Source organism: Polypterus senegalus, chromosome 12 (assembly GCF_016835505.1).
Source record: "Polypterus senegalus isolate Bchr_013 chromosome 12, ASM1683550v1, whole genome shotgun sequence".
Classification (NCBI taxonomy): Eukaryota; Metazoa; Chordata; class Cladistia; order Polypteriformes; family Polypteridae; genus Polypterus; species Polypterus senegalus.
In genome coordinates, this window is record NC_053165.1 from 92,507,223 (window position 1) to 92,528,106 (window position 20,884).

Below are 20,884 nucleotides of genomic sequence, written 5' to 3' on the forward strand. Positions count from 1 at the left end.
AAAAAGAGGGCTGAGAATCCACTTCCTCAATTTAAATGCTTATTCTAAAATGTTATTTATCACATCCTGCCAGGTTTTGAAAATGTTTTCTACAGATCTTGGTGGGTTAGAATTCTTCCAGTTGAGCACGACAAGTCTACGTGCGAGTAGTGGGGTAAAGGCAATTACAGTTGGTTTGTCCTTCTCCACTTGAAGCCCCTCTGTGAGCCCACCAAACACAGCTGTTGGTGGATTTAGAGGTATTGTGACGCCCATGCTGTCTGACAGGCATTTCAAACTTTTTGTCCAGAATGATGTTAATTTGGTGCAGGCCCAAAACACACGGCCCAGTTCGTAGGTTGGATCTTGCCCTGGAAACATTTTGGGCAATTTGACTTCACTTGTAGAGATTACCGTGTCCAAAATATAACTTGACACGCAGGTCTGAGTTCAAGGCCCTAGCTTAGCTTTACATTCATTTTTATTTTCCTAAAAAAAGTTTTTTTCACATCAACAGTAAAAACAAAATTGTCAGTGCCTGAATAGTAAAAAAAAAAAAATATAAGTCGCAAATTGTGACAGTGCTGTCAACTGCAGAGTGTCAGTGTGAGTCCATGAATATGTTCATTTTATGCACGTGCACCACAAGTGATTTGGGGTCTTTCTGCCTCCTCAGGGTTTACTCTGTGTGACTGACTCAGACTTGAGAGAAGCAGGGATTCAGAGCCAGCAACACCGTGAGGCTATCCTCTCCAACATCAAGAGGCACCAGTGGAGAGACAGCCATAAAAGAGGTACAGTAATCCTGATTAAAAAATAAATTAAACTTGAAAGACCCTTTCATAAGACGCCTGCTACTGGACGTCTAGCACAGGGAAGCCTTCTCCAAGGATCTTTCCTCCTGTTATTGCTCACGCTGACCCTAACGAGGCTGCCCGTGGAAACTACAAGTCCCAGAATGCCCTGTGGATGTTGAATTGGGACCATGTCGAGAGAAATGTTGACACCCAGTGTACAGCTGGAGAAAACATAAGCAATTTAAAAAGCAAGTCAGTTAAACATGAAGGCAACATGGCCGAAAATGGCCCCTGCTGTGTGGTGTCTCTGCTCTCTAGGGGATGGTTGTAAAATCTTTATCTATCATCACCTCTCAATGAAGTACAGACACTGGTTTGCGTTAATATTTCTAAGGTTGTATAATTTGAAACTGAAAACTATGAAGAATCTTTGAACCTCTCTGGATTTCTTCCCACTAGTCAAAGACAGGTAGGTGAAGTTAATCTGTAACAATCTGTGATCTCTGCGGTTGAGTGGCATCCATCCAGGATTGGTTACTTTTCATTGGTGCCCAGTACTGCCAGGATCAGCACAAGCTCGTCACCAACCAACGAATTGAAAGACGTGTAAAATGATTTATGTGTAAAATTGAGACTGCAGTCAGTAAACGCTTGGAATATAAGCATTGTGGTGTTTGTAATGGGTATAGGATGAAGTTTGAATGCGTTTCTGTGGAGGTTTGAGTGTTAATTAAGTTAATAAAGTTGTGCAGCGACCAGCAGACTGAGCACCAAGACGGGTGAGATCAGCAATAATGCATTCAGAAAGTATTGAGACGCCTTCACTTTCTGTACACTTTATTGTGTTGTAGATTTAATGTAAGTTGATGTGAAAATGAACAGCCTTGACACACAGAAAAAGGTTTGGGGCAGCCACCCGTATACTTAATCCCTGGTAAATATATGCAGAGTTGTGAACAGGTTCGAGTCCAAAACAGAACTTATTACAGAATAAAGTTGTCAGGGATTTCAGTCAGGCCGACAAAAGTGATGTCATAAGGGCCAAATCTGGAAGTGGCATCATTGTGGCCAGAACTGGAAGTGACATCTTCAGACTCAGGCAGGACTTCACGTATTTGATCTGCAGAGATAACAGATACAGGGTACACACCACTGGCCTGGTGTGGAATTACCTTTATTTGGTCCTTCCAGCTGTCTCCTAAGCGCATGTGTGGGACAGTGGATACATTTGCATAATGACAAACCTAAAACATCCATCCATCCATTATCCAACCCGCTATATCCTAACCACAGGGGTCTGCTGGAGCCAATACAGGGCGCAAGGCAGGAAACAAACCCCAGGCAGGACACGAGCCCACTGCAGGGCACACATACACACCAAGGACAATTTAGGATCACCAATGCAACCTAACCTAAGTGTCTTTGGTAGTAAACCAGAGTACCGAGATGAAACCTACGCAGACACAGGGAGAACATGCAAACTCCACACAGGGTGGACCAGGGAAGCGAACCCAGGTCTCCTAACTGCGAGGCAGCAGCACTACCCACTGTGCCACCGTGCCTCCCAAACCTAAAACATGTTGTCAGAAAAGTCTGCAAAAAATCAAAAATTGAAATTTTACCTTCCACTAAATGTTCAGACCCTTCGCACTGGCACCCCAAATTGTGCTCAGGTGCATCCTGTTTGCTTGAAGTTTCTAGAACTTGATTGGAAAGCAACTGTGGCAAACTGAATTGACTGAACATCTTTTAGAAAGATTCCCACAATTCACACTGTATGTCAACACAACAGCCAAGCTGTGAAGTCCAAGGAACTCTCTGGAGGTCTCCACAACCAAGCTGTGGTGGGGCATAAATCAAGGCAAGGGAGATAAAACCATTTCTAAAGCTTTGAGCATCCCTGGGAGCCCAGTGGATTCAATGATTGTGAAATGGAAGACGTTTAGAACCACCGGGACTCCTAGGGTTGGACGTCTGGCCAAAATGAGTAACTGGGCAAGAAGGGCCTCGGTGATGGAGGTGACCAAGAACACAATGGTCACTCTAACAGAGCTTCATAAATCTTCTGCTGAGATGGGAGAACTTGTCCAAAGGATGACCAGCTCCACAGCACTCCATCAGACAGTTGTTTTTAGTAGAGTGACTATTCCCACTTGGAATTTATTAAATGGCATTTTAAAGACCATAAGAGCAGGAGGGGAAACAATTCTCTAGTCTGATGGGACAAAAATTGAACTCTTCAGGCAGAAGTCAAAGCACTATGTCTGATGAAGACCAGGCACTGCTCTTGACCTGCCTGATACCATCCCCACAGTGCAGCACTGAAATGGTAGCATCATGCTATGGGAGTGCTCCTCAGCATCAGGGACAGAGAGACTGGTTAGAAACGAGGGATGGATGAGTGCAGCCGAAGACAGTGTGGTCCTTGAAGAAAACCTGTTCCAGTGTGCATGCAACCTCAGAGTGGGGCGACAGCTCAACTTTCACCAAGATAATGCTGGAGTGATGTCAGGACAAGCCTCTTACTGTCTTTGAGTGGCTCAGGCAAAGCCAAGACTTAAGCGCCTTAGCGTTAGGCCAGAACATCACTCGGGCTGTAAAAACAGTGACAAAAGTGTTAATCCCGAGTGTCACTTGGGCAACGGTATAGACGCGTCTCGCATAAGACCCGAGGACGACCCTGGCGTTTACAGCATTAATGGCGAGCGTTACTTGGGCAATGGTGTAGACGTGTCCTGCGTAAGCATCAGGCCTGAGCGTTACATGGACAACAATTCTCCTGGCCTCATAATGGCGTCTCGTAAGAAACGCCTCTCATCAATATTGATGACGAAGTGAGTCCGACTTCAGGCAGTGAAATCGAAATGGTTAGTGAAACCGAAAGTGATTCTGGTGAATCCAAAAGAGACGCTTGCATCGCTCGCACATGTGCAGTCTTCTGTAGTTATTATTAATTCTTATTTGTATCATCATTATACTTTCTACACTTATGACTTTGAACTTTTAGCATTTTGCACACTTTACAGTAGAAAGATGAGATCTAATAAAAATGTCACTTTTCACACCAAAATTTTTTTTTTTGAGAAAAAACGTAATGCTGAGAGAGTTAAACCCCGTAGAGCTTCTGTGGAGAGACCTCAAGATGGCAGCCTACAGACACTAACGGAGCTTGAGAGGATCTGTCAGGAAAAACGGGATAAACTGCCCAAATCCTGGTGTGCAAAGCTTGTAGACACGTACCCAAGAAGACTTGAAGCTGTAATTCCTGCCAAAGGGGTTTCTAGAAAGTACTGAATTAAGGGTCTGAATACTTTTATCCATCCATCCATTTTCCAACCCGCTGAATCCGAACACAGGGGTCTGCTGGAGCCAATCCCAGCCAACACAGGGCACAAGGCAGGACCCAATCCTGGGCAGGGTGCCAACCCACCACAGGACACCCACAAACTAGGGCCAATTTAGAATCGCCAGACCACCTAACCGGCATGTCTTTGGACTGTGGGAGGAAACCCACGCAGACACGGGGAGAACATGCAAACTCCACGCAGGGAGGACCCGGGAAGCGAACCCAGGTCTCCTAACTGCGAGGCAGCAGTGCTACCACTGCGCCACCCAAATACTTTTACTAAGGAGAGATTTCAGTTTCTGGTTTTTATAAAAATTTCCTAACCCTTCTAAAAACATGTTTTCACTTTGCCGTTATGTGTTATCAAGTGTAGATTGATTGGCAAAAACGGAAAATGTATTAATTTACAATTAACTCTACAACACAGTAAAGTGTGCAGAAAGTGAAGGGGTCTGAGTACATTCTGAAGCCGCTGTACCTGGAGTGTTCCAGAAAGAATGAAATGACTTGCTGCAGTTTTCCAAAAGGTGGTTTTTAATGGTGTCAATAAACCTCATGGGGAGCTTTGAATAGGCAGAGGAAAGGGGGAGAGCATAGAAGACCATTGGAGAAGAAGGAGATGGCCTGGCGTCTGCCAGCATAGGAGGGACTGTGAGCACCATTGTCCATACGCACACGTGATCCATGACTTGCCCCATTGTCCTGGTGCTCTCCCCATGGCTCCTAACATTACATGCTGGAAAAACTCATGAAGGAAATTCACCTCCAATTGTTTTTATCCTCTCATCAGGTGTCAGTGTGTCCAGCTCAGCCTCCACTACTGGTCCTTTCTCAACAACTAAAGTACGCCGAAAGCACTCCCTTGGCTCTTCCATTGACCTGTTGAAACCGGAGAAGAGGCTCACCGGACAAAGCTTCAGCCTCTTTCGACAGAGCATCCTCCCACGCCTTTGGAAAAAACAACGAGTCTCTTCCTGCCGCGATCTTCCCACTCTGGTTGAAACAAGCGATTCCCAAGTGCAGGAAGCACACACTGACGTGAGCGCCTTAGTTCTGCTCTGCAGAGAAGAAAAAGAAGAAGAAAGGTCACAGCGAGCCAGGTACATATCTTCATCTTTTATTGTGTAGATGTTAACTTTGACGTCTGCTAATAAGCTACATGAGGAAAGTAGCTCTAGATATAACAAATATGATATAAGGAATTAGAAGAGTTGGCTCTGCCTCTTGGGCTGATTTCTACTCCATCACAGCCGTGCAGGTCTGGCTGTAATGGTGAACCAAAAAAATGGCAGTGAACTAGCTGTTGCCATCCTGACTGAAGTCTTGGGTCCTTAACTTGTGATGAAGTCCCCATGTGTGGAGTTCTCTTACTTCTGGTTGTCTCTCAGATGTTTTTTTGGTCTATTTTGACCGTTACTTAGGGTCACGTATGGTGGCTATCATTTTAGGCCCACATTGCTTAGTTGCCATGGATGTGTCCTTAAAGGTCATGGACCCTGATTTTGCTGTGATGGCATAAAAATGTCTTCCGGGGTAATCCTTCTCTGTCTGAGCTGCGGATAAGACCCTTTATTTTGAATGGTGTTTTCTAAAACTCTTAGTGTGCCAAATCTGGTGTACCGACCTTACAACCTATCGCTTTCCAGCTCTGAGATTGTTCTTCGTCTTAGTTTGTCAAGTGACTAACTTTGAAATATTTTTTTGGTTTTGACCCCATTCCAGACTCTGTATGTTCTTCTCCTGGTCATTCTCAAATATCTTCTGCTTTGTAGTCAGAAGCTTTTACAAATTGTTTTTTTTTGTGTGTGTGTGTTATTTCTGCATGTGTTTTGATACCATTGTATCAGGGTGTGGCAGAAGCACTTGGTTGGCTCCATCCTGACACAGACTGACACTGGAGGCCCGTGAAAATGAAAATATAACGATTTATTTGTTCTTCAGCCGTGGGGCACGTCTTACCCGTGGTCCCACAGGCCCTACACAGTCCCAAAACACACCACCAAAGAAAAACACCCCCAAAAATCACTCTCTTCTTCCTCCAAACTTCCCAAGCAGCTTTGTCGTCCTCCTCCTCCCGACTGGCGCCTCGAGTAGTGGCTCTTATAGCCCACCCGGAAGTGCTTCAGGTGATAATTAACCCAATTCAGGCTGCTCTTCCAGGTGTGGCTGCATTCCAGCCCAAGAAGGTGGTGGCCACGGAGCCCAACAGAGATGAGCCCTGAAGTCCCACACCTGTGGCCCCGATGTAACACAGGAGGGCTGCCACCACGCATTCCGGGGGACGTAGTGTGCATCCCATGGCTGCTCCCCCAGTCCCAGTGTCAAAGGGGTGTTCCAGGCCGGGCCTGGGTCCCACCTGTCCGCCACACAGTGGTTTGAACGTGCAGAGTTCATAGCTACTCTGTAAATATTTTTCTGCTTCATTTTTCAAGATACAAAAAATCCTGTAATCGGTCAAAAGCACAGGAGTAGGGTGTAAATATTGAATATGCCGCTACGGTCTAGTCAACCAGTCCACAAAGGGGCATCGTGTTGAGATGATCGAGTGCGTATTTCTGGTATTAATTCTACAATCGAGTACGGGATTTGGATGGTTTTTCCTCCATCCCACAGTAGCAGATTTTCAAGACACAATGATGATCATGTTATTTTAGAAATTGACTTAGGCTACTTATTCATAAAGAGTTTGTTAATGAGAGACGTTACGTTAGGCTGCTGAGGCGTCTATAGGAAAGCATCACTGAAAATAAAGGTCTGGAGAAGTGGCGTACGGAAAACTGTAGGCCAGCGTTTCTCAACCTTTAAGTATCTGCGACCCGAGTTTTCATAACAGTTTTAATCGCGCCCCCACTAACATTTTTTTGAAATGTAGATGCATATTTTATTATACCTACTTAACTTTTATCGATATTTCATTTATACGAATGTAGTTTAAGTTAATTTGTTTTGGTTTCAAAAGATCTTTATTTCATATTTTTGATTCTTGTTTCTTTTTTTCACATCTTCGCGCCCCGCTTTTTGTTACTTTGTGCCCCCCATAGGGGGGCCCACCCCACAGGTTGAGAACCACTGCTGTAGGCCATTTTATTAACACTAGAATTACCAGAGTCTACGAAGAAACTCGTAGATCCGGCCCACCTTAAAACCGTTCTCACTTCTCCACTAGCGTCCTTTGTCTTCTAAATGTGCCGATTAAGACGAGCAGCAAGCAGCCGGCTATTCCACCCCCCACCGTCGCAGAACGTTCACTAAGTTTTCCCAGCTCATGTCTTGTTTGATTATCTGGGAGTGACTCAACTGCTGGAGTTTTAGAGTGGAAATAAGAGATTGTTATTTGGAACACATGCATTTCATGTGTGTTCCGTTTCTACAGTAACCTGTGTAAACACATTGTTAAAACTGAAACTTTGTCATATTTTAGTAATAAATGTTAAAACATGTAGACATAAACTATATACAGTAATGTGTGAAACCTGAAGTCCAAAGATCAAATAAACACCTTCACAAAAGGTTCAAAAACAACACAACAGTTTCTGTGGCATAGCGCTAAGATTTGCTTCTTGGAGTGCAGCATTCTTATCGTGTCTCAGAAACTTGAGTTCGATTCCTCGCTCGGGAGAAATTGTTACTTTTTTTTTTTAACCATGACCGCGCTGCCTGCAAGCGTCTGCTTTCTGCGTGTTGGGCGTTTTTCTTTTTTTTTTTTCTTAAGTAAATCGTTAAGTTTAAAATGTCGATCGCGGTTATATCTTTTGATTAATTCATGCTTTCATTCACTACAGCTAATACTGTTATCAAGTGGTCGCTATTTTTGCATGTTGTATACAATCTATCTAGCGTCTTTATCTCCACTCTCACTGCCCGCTTGCCTGCGTGCAGCGTGTGTCGATTGATAAATGATTTAATGTATTTTTTTTTTAACCTCAAACAGACATAAAATTTATAAACTGGTATGCACTGTCAGTTAATGAGATCATTATATTTTCATGTGGGATGCTCCTTTTAAAATATTTTTTAACAACTGAGACTGCAATTAACATGAACAAGTAAGTATCTGCGACCCGAGTTTTCATAACAGTTTTAATCGCGCCCCCATTAACATTTTTTTGAAATGTAAATGCATATTTTATTATACCTACTTAACTTTTATCGACATTTCATTTATACGAATGTAGTTTAAGTTAATTTGTTTTGGTTTCAAAAGATCTTTATTTTATATTTTTGATTCTTGTTTCTTTTTTTCACATCTTCGCACCCCGCTTTTTGTTACTTACAACTGTTATTTTTAAGATCCATAACACACAGACAGACAGACAGAGAGAGCACTGTGTAATAGAGAGACAGACAGGCAGAGAAGTCACTAGATCCAACCATCCATCCATTTTCCAACCCGCTGAATCTGAACACAGGGTCACGGGGGTCTGCTGGAGCCAATCCCAGCCAACACAGGGCACAAGGCAGGAACCAATCCTGGGCAAGGTGCCAACCCACCGCAGGACGAAGTCACTAGATACTGTATATAAATAAACAGGGAAGGCACATGAACTGAAAGAAAAAAAAGATCAACATGTGTGTTGTTCCAACTGCACTGAATAACGATCTATTATTTCCACTCTAAAACTCCACTTCACTCCCACATAATCAATCAAGGCATGAGCTGGGAGAACTTAGTGAACGTTCTGCGACAGTGGGGAATGGAATAGCCGGCTGCTTGCTGCTTGTCTTAATCGGCACATTTACAGGACAAAAGAAGCTGGTGGAGAAGTGTGAACAGTTTTAAGGTGGGCCGGATCTACGAGTTTTTTCATAGACTCTGGTAATTCTAGTGTTAAATCTGTAAACTTTTCACTTTGTCTTTATGGGTAATCGAGTGTAGATCGAGTTCATCCATCTACACAACACAATAAATTGTGCAGAATGTGAAGAGGTCCGAATTACTCTCTGAATTCATTGCAAAACCTTTCACACAATCCCCTTCATGGAGAGTCCAGTAAAGCACTCAACTTGTGAAGAAGTGGGCTGTAACTCGGAGGAACCCACCTTCTGCTACCATCCTCCTCATGTGACCAAATTGGCTCAAATGACTTGCCACCTTGAGACCTTTATTCCTATCTTGGAACATTACAGAAGCTGAAGTGAGGTCCAACAGCAGGACTCGCTACTTGTCAGAGCACTTGCCATCGGACTGTGACAGATTAGGTGCTTGCTCGCACCCTTGTACCCTCAGACCACACGTCAGACACCAGATAAAAGTCCAAATAATTATTTATTATAATAATTTTGTGCACAAAGCACGCTCCTCTCCACAATTCTCCAATAATAATCACAATAAACCAATCCTCCACTCCCAGCTTAGCCACCCTGCCTCCCAACTCAGCTCATTGTCTGGGAACTCCCACAGACCTTTTATATTCCCTGACCCGGAGGTGTTCCTGCCCAACAGTCCACAAGTCCTTATTCCTTCCGGGTTAGGGTAAATAGTCCTTTTCTTCAACCCGGGAGCACGTCGTTTCTTCCTGTCACGTGACCGTGACGCACTTCCGGGTCATAGGGCACATAAGAGCCTACGAGCCCCCCTACAGCGACGCCTGCTGGCCCCCAAGGTATCCAGCAGGGCTGTGTACAAACACTACATAGTCCATGATGCCCTGCTGGAACTCGGGGCATGATCATGCTGTCAGGAGAGCTCCTCCTGGCGGCCTGGGGGTGAGGGCCAGAGTAAAATGGCGGCAATCCACCACAGGACGTATTCCTGTACATTTCACCCAGGGTTGTTTCTCTTTCTGTTTTCTTCTCTCATCACTCTAAAGAAATCTGCAGTGTCAACATCTGCTTTGTATCCTTCTGCAAGCAACGCCTCCATGCGACACCCCCGTATAATTAGGGATGGCTTTGTTTGAGCTCCTCATGCATGTGCTAAAAGAACAGAACCCATCAGGGCAAACAAAGAGAAGAACCAAGCGCGCTGTGAGAAGGAGGAGTTGACTATCGCAGCTGACATTTAGCCGCACAACTCACTGTGAAGGGTTTTTGGCTCACCTTTTAATTCCCTTCTTGTCTACATATTCAGACAGAACAAACAATGTGGACATTTGTACTCCGAATGGGAGAACTTTGAGAATGACATCCTGCCTATAGTCCTTATTTCCATATGTTTTTGGATTATCAAAGGACAGAATCCTTAAATGAGTATTGAGAGTGTTGGCTCAGAAGTCTCGGCCTGTTTCTGGGACACACAGACCACCAAGGAGGCTCATCTTTCTTACTTGCTCCTCCACTGCTCGACCCAAAAGTGGTGCCATCAGAATGGCAAACACCACAATAGAAAGGATCAGAGTAGTAAGAACATCTAACATGGGCTGACTCTGGGGTGGGGTATTTAAGCCAGGCTAAGCCCTTCAGATATCATGTTGAGCCTCCAACTAAGCAGTCAACTATAGTGTTACCTGTTAGGTTTTTGGGAGACACCATGTCTCCACTAGTATTTCAGATAACCCCTCCTGCCATTGTGGTCTCGAACTGAGGCTGAATTTCAGCAAATCAAACCCAATGAGTTCTCTGACCACTCAATCCCTGAAGATGCCATCCTAAGCAGCCCCACCACCATTACAAAGCACACACCTTTGTCATGTCACGTCATCAAGAGGATTGTGCAGTGCATTCTGGGGTAGGATGGAGGGAAGCCACAGAGAAGTTTCATTAGCTAGGACCATGAGGGGTCTGCAACTTGCAAATTTAGTGAAAGAATTCACTCAGTTGGCTTTGACTCCAATGGGAAGTTTCTTTTGGATATTATCAGAGCCAAAAGTTCATGGAGATACATCAGTTCAGGGTCACTGGCTGAACCTGAGCCTATCTGAGTAACATCTGTCTCAACCCTGGATGAGGATGTATCAAAAAACATTGGATTCAGAAAGTATTCCGGTCCCTTCACTTTCTGCACACTTTATAGTGTTGTAGATTTAATTTTAAATGGATGTGTTTGACGATTTCGCCCATCAGTCTACACTTAGTAACCCATCATGACTAAAGTGTAATTGTGGAAAATGCTGGCTAGCATCGGGCACAAAGCAGGAACAAACCCTGGACAGGGTGCCAGTCCATCGCAAGGCAAACAGACACACACACACACACACACACACACACACACCCCAACCACAAACTAAGGCCAATTTCGCATCACCAATCCATCTAACCTGCACATCTTTGAAACCCAAGCAGACATGGGGAAAACATGCAAACTCCACACAGGGAGGACCCAGGATGCAAACCCTGGTCTCCTTATGGTCACATTTAAAGGAGTTTTTGAAATCAATCCATCCATTATCCAACCCGCTTTATCCTAACTACAGGGTCACAGGGGTCTGCTGTAGCCAATCCCAGCCAACACAGGGTGCAAGGCAAGAAACAAACCCCGGGCAGGGCGCCAGCCCAATGCAGGGCACCCACACACCATGCACACATTAGGGACAATTTGGCATCACCAATCCACTAACCTGCATGTCTTTGAAGCCCACACAGACATGGGGAAAACATGCAAACTCCACACAGGGAGGACCCAGGATGCAAACCCTGGTCTCCTTATTGTCATGTTTAAAGGAGTTTTCTAAATCTGTACTCAATAAACAAAAAAGTAAAGTCATAACCAGAATATTCTAACTCGAGAAGTACTCACAAATTATGTGTTGTTCCATAGATCTTTACTAAGATTGGACACTTCTTAATGCACGAGCCCATCTTTTATAACATGGCCGCTATGATCTCATGGGTCAGACGTCAGGAGTATATTGTTTGATTTTTACAGAATGAGTTGCAGACTTGTTTAAGCGAGTCTCCTCAATGGGAGGCAGCAGCACCACCATGTGCCACCATGTGTATCCAGCAGGGGGCACTAGCTCCCTTGTTGGAATAAGTTCTTTTGTAATTGTGGCGTGTTACATAACCCGAAACTATATAGATATAACACAAAAAGGTGATATGGTAAGAAATCACATAGGAGAAATAACTTTGCTTTTTTAATGGTGGTTTACACGGCATAACAGACGAGAAAGTCATGACAAGACCTTGTATAGAGGCTGCCATTTTTGTCGCTGCGTTGGAAGAATTTTCCAGATCGGATGACGTTATCTCCCATCCATCTGTTGGCTTCAAAGGTGTGCCGGGCAATGTCCCAAGGCTTTATACTCTTTCTTCATGTGCAGGGTAAATCACTCCATTCCAAACAAGGTAAAGAAGATCCAATGACATGCCGGCTCTGACACACAGAAATAGTCCAATGCCCATTTCCCAATTCTCCCTTTCTTGTCTTCTAATGCTTGCCTAGCAGTTCTAAATGATGAGCTCCTGTATGTTAATTCTGGCCTTGTGTTAGCTGTACATGTGAGTGGATTTAAAAAAAAATATTTGTACAGAGCACAGTGACGTATTAAACTTATCTACTTACTAAACTATGCCACCCTAAAATGATGGGGACACTGATGGAGACGTGTTTGATGTCATACAAACATGAGAAAGTTTTCATTCACACAGAGAACCAAAAACACAGGTAGAAGGTGGACAGGTAGATGGACTTTTGGGACCTTCAAATCTCAACTTGAATTAAATTTTGGGTAAAATGGGTGAATACACTGTAAGAGAAAAAATACTGTAAAAAATACATAACATTAATTGGATATTTTAAAAGTCAAAAAGCTGTAATATAATAAATGGTTAAAACATTGACTTTAAATAGTTAAAGTAAACTGACATTTAAGCAGTTCCAGATGTCATCATCAATTAATTGTTTCAATGTGCCAATATTACTACTTGGACATGGAATATTGTTCTTTATCAGTATGCTGCTGCTGGAGTATGTGAATTTCCCCTTGGGATTAATAAAGTATCTATCTATCTATCTAAATATCTATCTATCTATCTATCTATCGAATATAGTGGCTTTCATGTATTTCTATCTATCTATCTATCTATCTGTTTTCATGAAGAATTAATTGTATTGCTGCAAAGTCACAATGACACAGAAAGCTAAATTTGCATAAAGTTAGCACATTTGCATAAGGCACGCCCCCTTTTGCCGCAGCACTCTATTGTTTCTGATGACTTCCACACCATTGCACTGCAAGAAACAACTTTAAGATGGCAAGCAAACTTTTACTTTTTTTTTTTTTGTGCTGAAGGGGGTTATGGAAGCTGACTTATGATGTTTTTTTTTCTGATAAACAGGTGAGTCTGTAGCATGCCCTATATGTCACAAGAGCAACCTTTAACTTTTTAATCAGACAACAGAAAATAATTCTGCCAAACACTGAAATCATGTCAATGGAAGCTAAAGTTGCTTTGTTGACTGTACTTTGTACTGTGTAAATCAAATTTACATTTAATATAAGAAAAGAAAATGGAAGTCCATAAGTCTGAAAAAACGTATTGCTAACGAATGTGTATTCATAATGATAAATTTGGCACAAAAGGAAGAGTGAAAAAAATATTTAATTACATTTATATTGTGTTTTTCTTGCTACTCAAAGCACTTTACATAGAGTGACGGGGGCCACCGCCAATTTATGGCATCCACCTGGGTGATGTGACGGCATCAGTGTGCTAACCACACATTACTTATTAGGTGGGGAAGTGGTGAGAGACAGATAGCCAATTAGAGACAGGGGGTCAGAATGACTAGGCCATGGTGGGCATTGTAGCCAGGACATCAGGATACACCCTACTCTTTATGAAAGATACCAAGGAATCTTTAATGACCACAAAGAGTTAGAACCCCAGTTTTAATTCCAATTGAAGGATGTCGCCATATCTGCAGCACAGTATCCCGTCATGGCACAGACCACAGGGTAAGCGCCCCCTGCTGGCCTCACCAACGCCTCTTCCAGCAGCAACCCAAGCTAAAAGTAAATTCAGGTTCATGCATTAACGCCTCCAGCATTTACTGATGCTTGGAACTTAGCTTTCTAACGGTAACATAAGCGCATTCTGCTAAAGATGTCATTTGATGCCTACTGTCTGCCATTAATGTACTTTTTTTTAATGCCACCTTCAGATTTATTGGGTGACCTCTGTTTATATGGGGTGTGTGGGAAAGCAGACTTTTCATTTAGAATGAATTTTTAGTATGGTAATATTAAACTAAGCAAATATTTTTACATTGTGATCGGGTACAGGAATAACAGGTCATGTGATAAAATCTGGAGGGCCAACCAAGTCGTCTCATTTAATTCAACAAAAATTTCAACCAAAAACAAACGCTTCATGGTGTTTAGGCGTTTTGCCCGCGGGCCTACAAATAAACAAAACAGGCTCGGCATTAGCTCGTGAGCGCCATCTGGTGGTTCGCTCTTGCTGAAAAGACACCTCCTTCCTGGCAGCCGGGGGTTCTTATGGTTGGGGAACTGGAAGGGGCGGGGCTAAGTGCCTTCCTTGGCGGTTTTTCGGTGCTGCGGGGAGAGAAGGATAAGTCAATATTAGCAACAGTGCCCCTCGTCATTATTACACACCTCGATGAAGCCTGTGAGGAGACCCTCTAGTGGACTTACGTGAAAATAGCTATTTCAAGATGCGTAATGAAATAATATACAGAATACATTATGTAAAAATGTATTTTCTGAATGCAAGAAAAAATAGGTCTGTATGTTTGACGGTAAAATGATTAGCAGCTGAATTGCGAGTCTGCGGTGGGCTGGCGCCCTGCACGAGGTTTGTTTCCTACTTTGCGCCCTGTGTTGGCTGGGATTGGCTCCAGCAGCCCCACGTGACCCTGTGTTAGGATAGCGGGTGGATGGATGAATTGCGAGTCATGTAACTGTTGCGTTACAGGACGTTTTTTTCACATCATCTTCAATTAAAATTGTTCTATTAAATGTATTTTACTGGATATTAAATTGCAGTACTATTACAGCGAACATTAGATTAGATAAACGTTATTAACGATTGAGTGGAAACTCAAATGCACACAGCAGCAGAAATATAAAAACAAAGATACAGACTCACAGGACAAGTTATTCAATAAATAAGCAGGATAAATTAATCAATAAATGAATAAATAAAAATGTATATAATGCGGATATTTCAAAATGAACTCTACGAGCACATCAGGAGGAAGCATTGAATTGCCCGACAGCAGCGGGTAGAAAAGACCTTCGGAGGCGCTTCAGTGGAATGAGCCAGTGACTAAAAGTGGGAATGGGAAAGGCGTTATAAAAATAAAATGTATTGTTGTTATCCAATTTTGCCACGACAGCAGCTCCCAGTGTGTCCAAGGTTGGCCTTCTGATGGCACAGGTTTTTCTGGACTTCACAGGTGATGGAAGAGGCGCAACTCATTTTAAAAGTGGGAAACTCGCTCTTATAATCAACAGTCATTGGGGTCTCTCACCTGTGCAAACGAAAGGTTTCCTTTTGCAGTTTGGATGAATGGATACTGTATATTAAGTAAACGAGCTACACTCATAAAATAAATGAGCGGAAGTGGTTCATAAGAGTAATAAAAATTCAGGAAATTGCACTGAATCGGAAATGGTTCAATAGTGTTCATTAACAGCGGCGCGCTGGCACGTCACATTACTTTTGTGGCCCAGTTTACGGTGATGTCACTGTATTGTGTTTTAGTTGTAGCATGACTCAGTAAAAATACTGTGAAAGTAATGCGCTTAATAGCCGGTAATTCACTGTTCATTTACAGTCACATTGTGATCATTTAGGATGATCGGACAGCTCTGTCTGACACATTTCGTTTCCCGTGCTTTTGTCATCTCCAGCTGCAAATACGATAAGGCAGCAAATCATGGAAGAATAGCGATTTGAGCAAAACCTTTCTTTGTAACTCACGATGCCTCGGTTGTCCCAGTCCTGGAATCACAGCGGTGGTACACTTCGCCCGTCCGCGTCACAAAGAGCGCCAGACGCTCGGATTTAAATCTCGGTCAGTTTTTTTTTTTTTTTGCTAATCTTGATTTTTTTATCTGGGTTATGGAGTAATTGGTCTCGTTTAGGTTCCTGTGTAATCTCATTTCCCGTGTAACTATGAGCTGGTTAGTTTTGAAATGTCCTTCCGATGTGCGATTTCAATTTTGCAAACCCGATTAGTTCTTAACGAGTTCCTTGATAAACGCCCTGTTGAAGACAATGAGGATGGTTGATGACGGAAATCCGTTCAAATCAAAGACTGGCAGCTTCTTCGCGTGTGAGACGTTTGCCTGCAAGTCAAATCCCATCAGTTTTAAGAATTCACTTTTTAACTCGATCCGTCAAAGACGTCCGGAATCCTGGAGGACCTGGGGTGGTTCTGAGAGCAGCGCTTGGTGACATGGTCCGGTGCCACTCAACGCACGACATTAACCAAAGGTGGCAGGGCGGCTCGCCATCGGGACTGCAGTGGCCTGAAGCCGTTACTGGTCGTGCCGATTCCCACGCACTATAGCCGTAAAGTCGGAAATAGGTTGATAAGGCATCTTCACAGGTAATGGAAGAGGCGGAATTCGACTTAAAAGTAGGAACCTCGCTCATATAAACCAAAATCATTAGAGTCTTTTACCTGCGCAAACGAATGGTTTCCTTTTGCGGTTGGGATGAATGGATGTTGTATTTAAATAATAAAAAAAAAACAGCAACTCTTTTTAAAACAACGGGGCAGAAGTGTCTCTTCAGCGTGAAGCCAAATGGGCATGATTTTTGGATACCAAAAAGACCGTCCACATGAAAGTTTCAGAAAGAGTTATTTATTTAGATCCGTTAAAAGTTCCATAAATAACCGCGAGGAGATGGTAGGCCTCAATGGGTGCCTGATTTCTTGCTATACTGTATAAAATAAAGCCCATGTCACATTAGACGACTTTTCCGGGCATTTTCAGTCGTAGCCTTAATTGACATAATCTTATGCATTAGGGGCGTGCTCCCGTGAAGCCGATCCACTAACGGGTCAGAGGTTCTCAAACTCGGTCCTGGGGACCCGCTGTGGCTGCAGGTTTTTGTTCCAACCAACTTCTATTTTTAATCGAACTCTTGGCCCAATTAAGCGAAACGTTGTTTCCCTTATTCCGTGTTTTGGAGACAATGTGGAAATGAAAAAGTTAGTATTTGTTTTATTAAAATGTACTAAACAGTTACAGTATATGGGATTTTTTTTTAAAGAATATTTTCATCTTGATGTTCATTCTGCTCTTCAGGTATTCTGCTTATTTAATCAATTGTTTACTAATTAGTGGGTCTGACGCGAAAGCAGTTGCACCTTTTCAAAGTTCAGTGTTGTTTGCCCGGGTTTCTGGGCTACTCCTTTTTAATTGTCATTATGATATAATGATGGGAGCAAACTAAAAAAAAAAAAATGGAAAATTTAATTCGAAACCAACAAAAGAGAGTTAATTATTTAAAGCTACATCAAATTAGGTTTCCAAACGTCTTATAAACGTAAAAACCATACTGCTGTGCTTTTCAGAATGTAGAATAGGAGAAAACAAATACCAGTTAATTAAATGACGTTTTTATCAGTTGTTATCACTGATTAGGGATCTGTTTGGAATGAAAACCTGCATCCAGTGGGAGTCCCCAGGACCGTGTTTATCAACCACTAGCCGAACGCGACATATCTAACGGCTGAAACCAACTGGTCCGCGACTGGCCGGGATTGCCTCGTTATAGTTGGAGGTGCGGGCTGTGCGCGCAGGTCAGCTGACAACCAAGTGAACCAATGAATGCTCATCCGGAAGTACGGAGCTTAGCGAACGGGAATAGGGAACATATGTGTTTTAAATGTATCAAAAAAGAATAGAAGCTCGTCTCTCTACTATTTTGTACTTTATATACATAATAGAATAGAAAAAAAAGAACTAAAGAGCAGAGATTGCTGCTTAAATTTACTAAATCGCCGCTCCGTAAGACTGTCAGGAAAAGGGGTGAAAGGACGGCGCTCTGTCAGTAAATGTGACATTGGCTTTGATTTTTGACGTGGTTCAGCGACGAGATCAGCGACTTCGCTCGGCAAATCTGACATGCCCTCACGACAAAACGTCGCGTAATGTGACATCGACTTAACAGAGGCTAACTTCAGGTGTTTATGATCCTGCTAGTCGAGTGCATAATAAAGATTTCTGTTTGGCTCGCACATAAGGAACCTTTTCAGTGCCCAAAGAACCAATTTGTATGCATGAATGAAGTGGTTCCAGAATGAACTTTTATTTATTTAGATCCGTAGCCCATTCCATATATAGCCACGAATGGATGATACCACATTTGTGAATGCCAATGGAATGCTGATTTTACAAGGACTCTGGCTGCCTGTGGTTCAAGAGATATCAATTTTTCCACGTATTTGGAACATTTTAAAGTCTAAAAGAACCAGTTTATGTTCAAATAACCCCTTGTGGAGTAAAACAATTTTTTTGTCAAACAATTTGTTCTACAATGAAGCACACCACCCAGGAAAGTGCCATTATTTTTAGGAGTGTAGGGAATGTGTTCTTCAGAACCGCAGGCCAAGACAGGAATCTGATGATTATTATTATATTTTTTTTTCTCGAGGTCAGCAGAATCGGAGGTTAAAAAATCTAAACATCTGTCATATAAGTTTATCTAACTGGGCTAATCTGACCCAGTTACTTTAAATGAAGAGCAGAAACTAACCCTGGACACACTGCCAGCTCCTTTGTGTCTTTATGTACTCATTGTGTAATCAGCAAAGTCTGAAAGTGGGTTTGACTGGAGAAATTGTCACCACTCTGTACACCTGCACTCAATAAGGAGCGCTAGATAAAAAATAAACTGAACCAAATGTCATGACATTCTGAGTCACACTGGGTCAATGAACCCACCAGGTACTTCATCATATTGGCGGTACTCAATGAGAACTTTATACCTCTGCCATACTCCAGGGGGAGTCCGAATAAGTACTGTAGGTGCAACCTAATTTCATTTTGATCCTTACTTGACAGCATCCTAAGGCACTTTATAGATAACGTAAAAACAATTGTGTAGTTTTGACACTTTTACAGTTGCGGTAGTGGTAGATTAAATTAGTTACAGGCAGTTAAATACAGGTGACATGATAGCGCAGTGGGTAGCGCTGCGGCCTCGCAGTTAGAAGACCTGGGTTCGCTTCCCAGATCCTCCCTGCGTGGAGTTTGCATGTTCTCCCTGTGTTTGCGTGGGTTTCCTCCCACAGTCCAGAGACATGCAGGTTAGGTGCATTGGTGATCCTAAAGTGTGATTGGTGTGTGTGTGCCCTGTGGTGCGCTGGCACCCTGCCCAGGGTTTGTTCCTGCCTTGCACCCTGGGATTGGCTCCAGCAGACTCCTGTGTTAGACAATGGACAATAACTGACTGATTGACAGTTAAATGCACTTTCAGTCTTTGTTGTGTTAAATTCTGCTTTTCATTGAGAAGGCCACCTCATAAAAAATGTAGTAAATTGTTTCCAGATTTCTGTAACTGGAGACGCTAGCAGGTTATGCTGGGACGCACATAACTTATTGCTGTCAAAAATGCATTATTGCTTTGTAGGTCAACAAACAATCCAGAGCCCCCTCTGTCTACCCATTTGTATATTCCTACAGTGACAAGGGGGCACCCTAAATGGCCAGTACACAGGATTACTTCTGTGTTTTCTACAGTTGAACAATAGGCAGGTTATGTTACTCATTAGAAATGTTACACATGTCAGTTTCCTGTAATCTTTATATAGCACTTTTCATTTTACATTTTCTTATTTGCCCGAATGAGGCACATGACCCGCATTGTGAGGTAGCATCAGTTACGTAACAACGGTCATGTGACGAGATTCCCTGAGGGTGATCTGGCTTGCAGGACCCTCATTGTTGAGGACCTGAGGCGCTGGAACAGGCCAAGGGGACGCCCACGTAACACCTGGATGCGGCAGATAAGATGATCATTTCCAGAGGGTGGGAGTGGGCCGCGTGTCTGCCTTGGGGGGTTGCCAACCAGGATGCCGAGGTGTTTCGTTGTGTGGTGGGAGCTGCAATGCGCCAGTGCATGCTCCCCAACCTGATCTGACCTGACCTGAGCTTTTGCCAGGCGCCATTGACGTCATACCCTTCTGATTATTTGTGAAACGCTTCAAGCATGGGTTACGGTTAGGGTTAGGGAAATAAACTGCATAATTATGAATCCGTTTTTAATATTGCGACTGTCCAAACAAAATGGTGTCTTTTAAGTGTACTCATTATGTAGTAGTTTATAAAGTTTGTATATGTACTTTAGTTGATGATTTGTCACCGTTCTCCGCCCCTGAACTACTGTATTCAAATAAAGTGAATTGAACAGATAGGATGCTTCTTTTCCTATCGGCGACATTCTTAAAAATGCTGGTTCTTTAATGGCACTTTACTGGCTTACATGTAGAACCATTGCTTGACAAAGAACCGTTTCATTCTGGGAAGGTTATCTTGCATATGAAATTAGTTCTTTGGGCTTTGAAGAGATTCCTAATACAGTGGTACCTCTGGTCATGACTGTAATTCGTTCCAAACACTCTGGACGTGACCCGAACGTAATTTCCCCATAAGATTGTATGTAAATACAATAAATCCATTTCAGACGTTATGAACTGTATGTAAATATATTAATTTTTTAAGCACAAAAATAGTTAATTATGCCATAGAATGCACAGTGTAACAGTAAATTAAATGTAAAAACCTTGAACAACAGAGAAAACTAACATTGTAAGAGTCTGTGCTACATCCTTACGAACCGCTCGCTGTAAACACTTTTTTTATGAGTTTTAAGCACAGGGAAAAAAAAAATTAAATGC

At 42.8% G+C, this 20,884-nt stretch overlaps 1 protein-coding gene across 1 annotated transcript in view; it reads left to right on the forward strand.

Annotated features, from left to right (window-relative positions):
* sh2d3a (SH2 domain containing 3A) overlaps window positions 1-20,884 on the forward strand; it is an 87,743-nt gene that overhangs the window by 3,488 nt on the left and 63,371 nt on the right. The window contains exons 3-4 of the mRNA XM_039772900.1: window positions 656-773; window positions 4,913-5,222. Coding sequence (XP_039628834.1) covers window positions 656-773; window positions 4,913-5,222 — 428 coding nt within the window. The remainder of the gene's footprint in view (window positions 1-655; window positions 774-4,912; window positions 5,223-20,884) is intronic.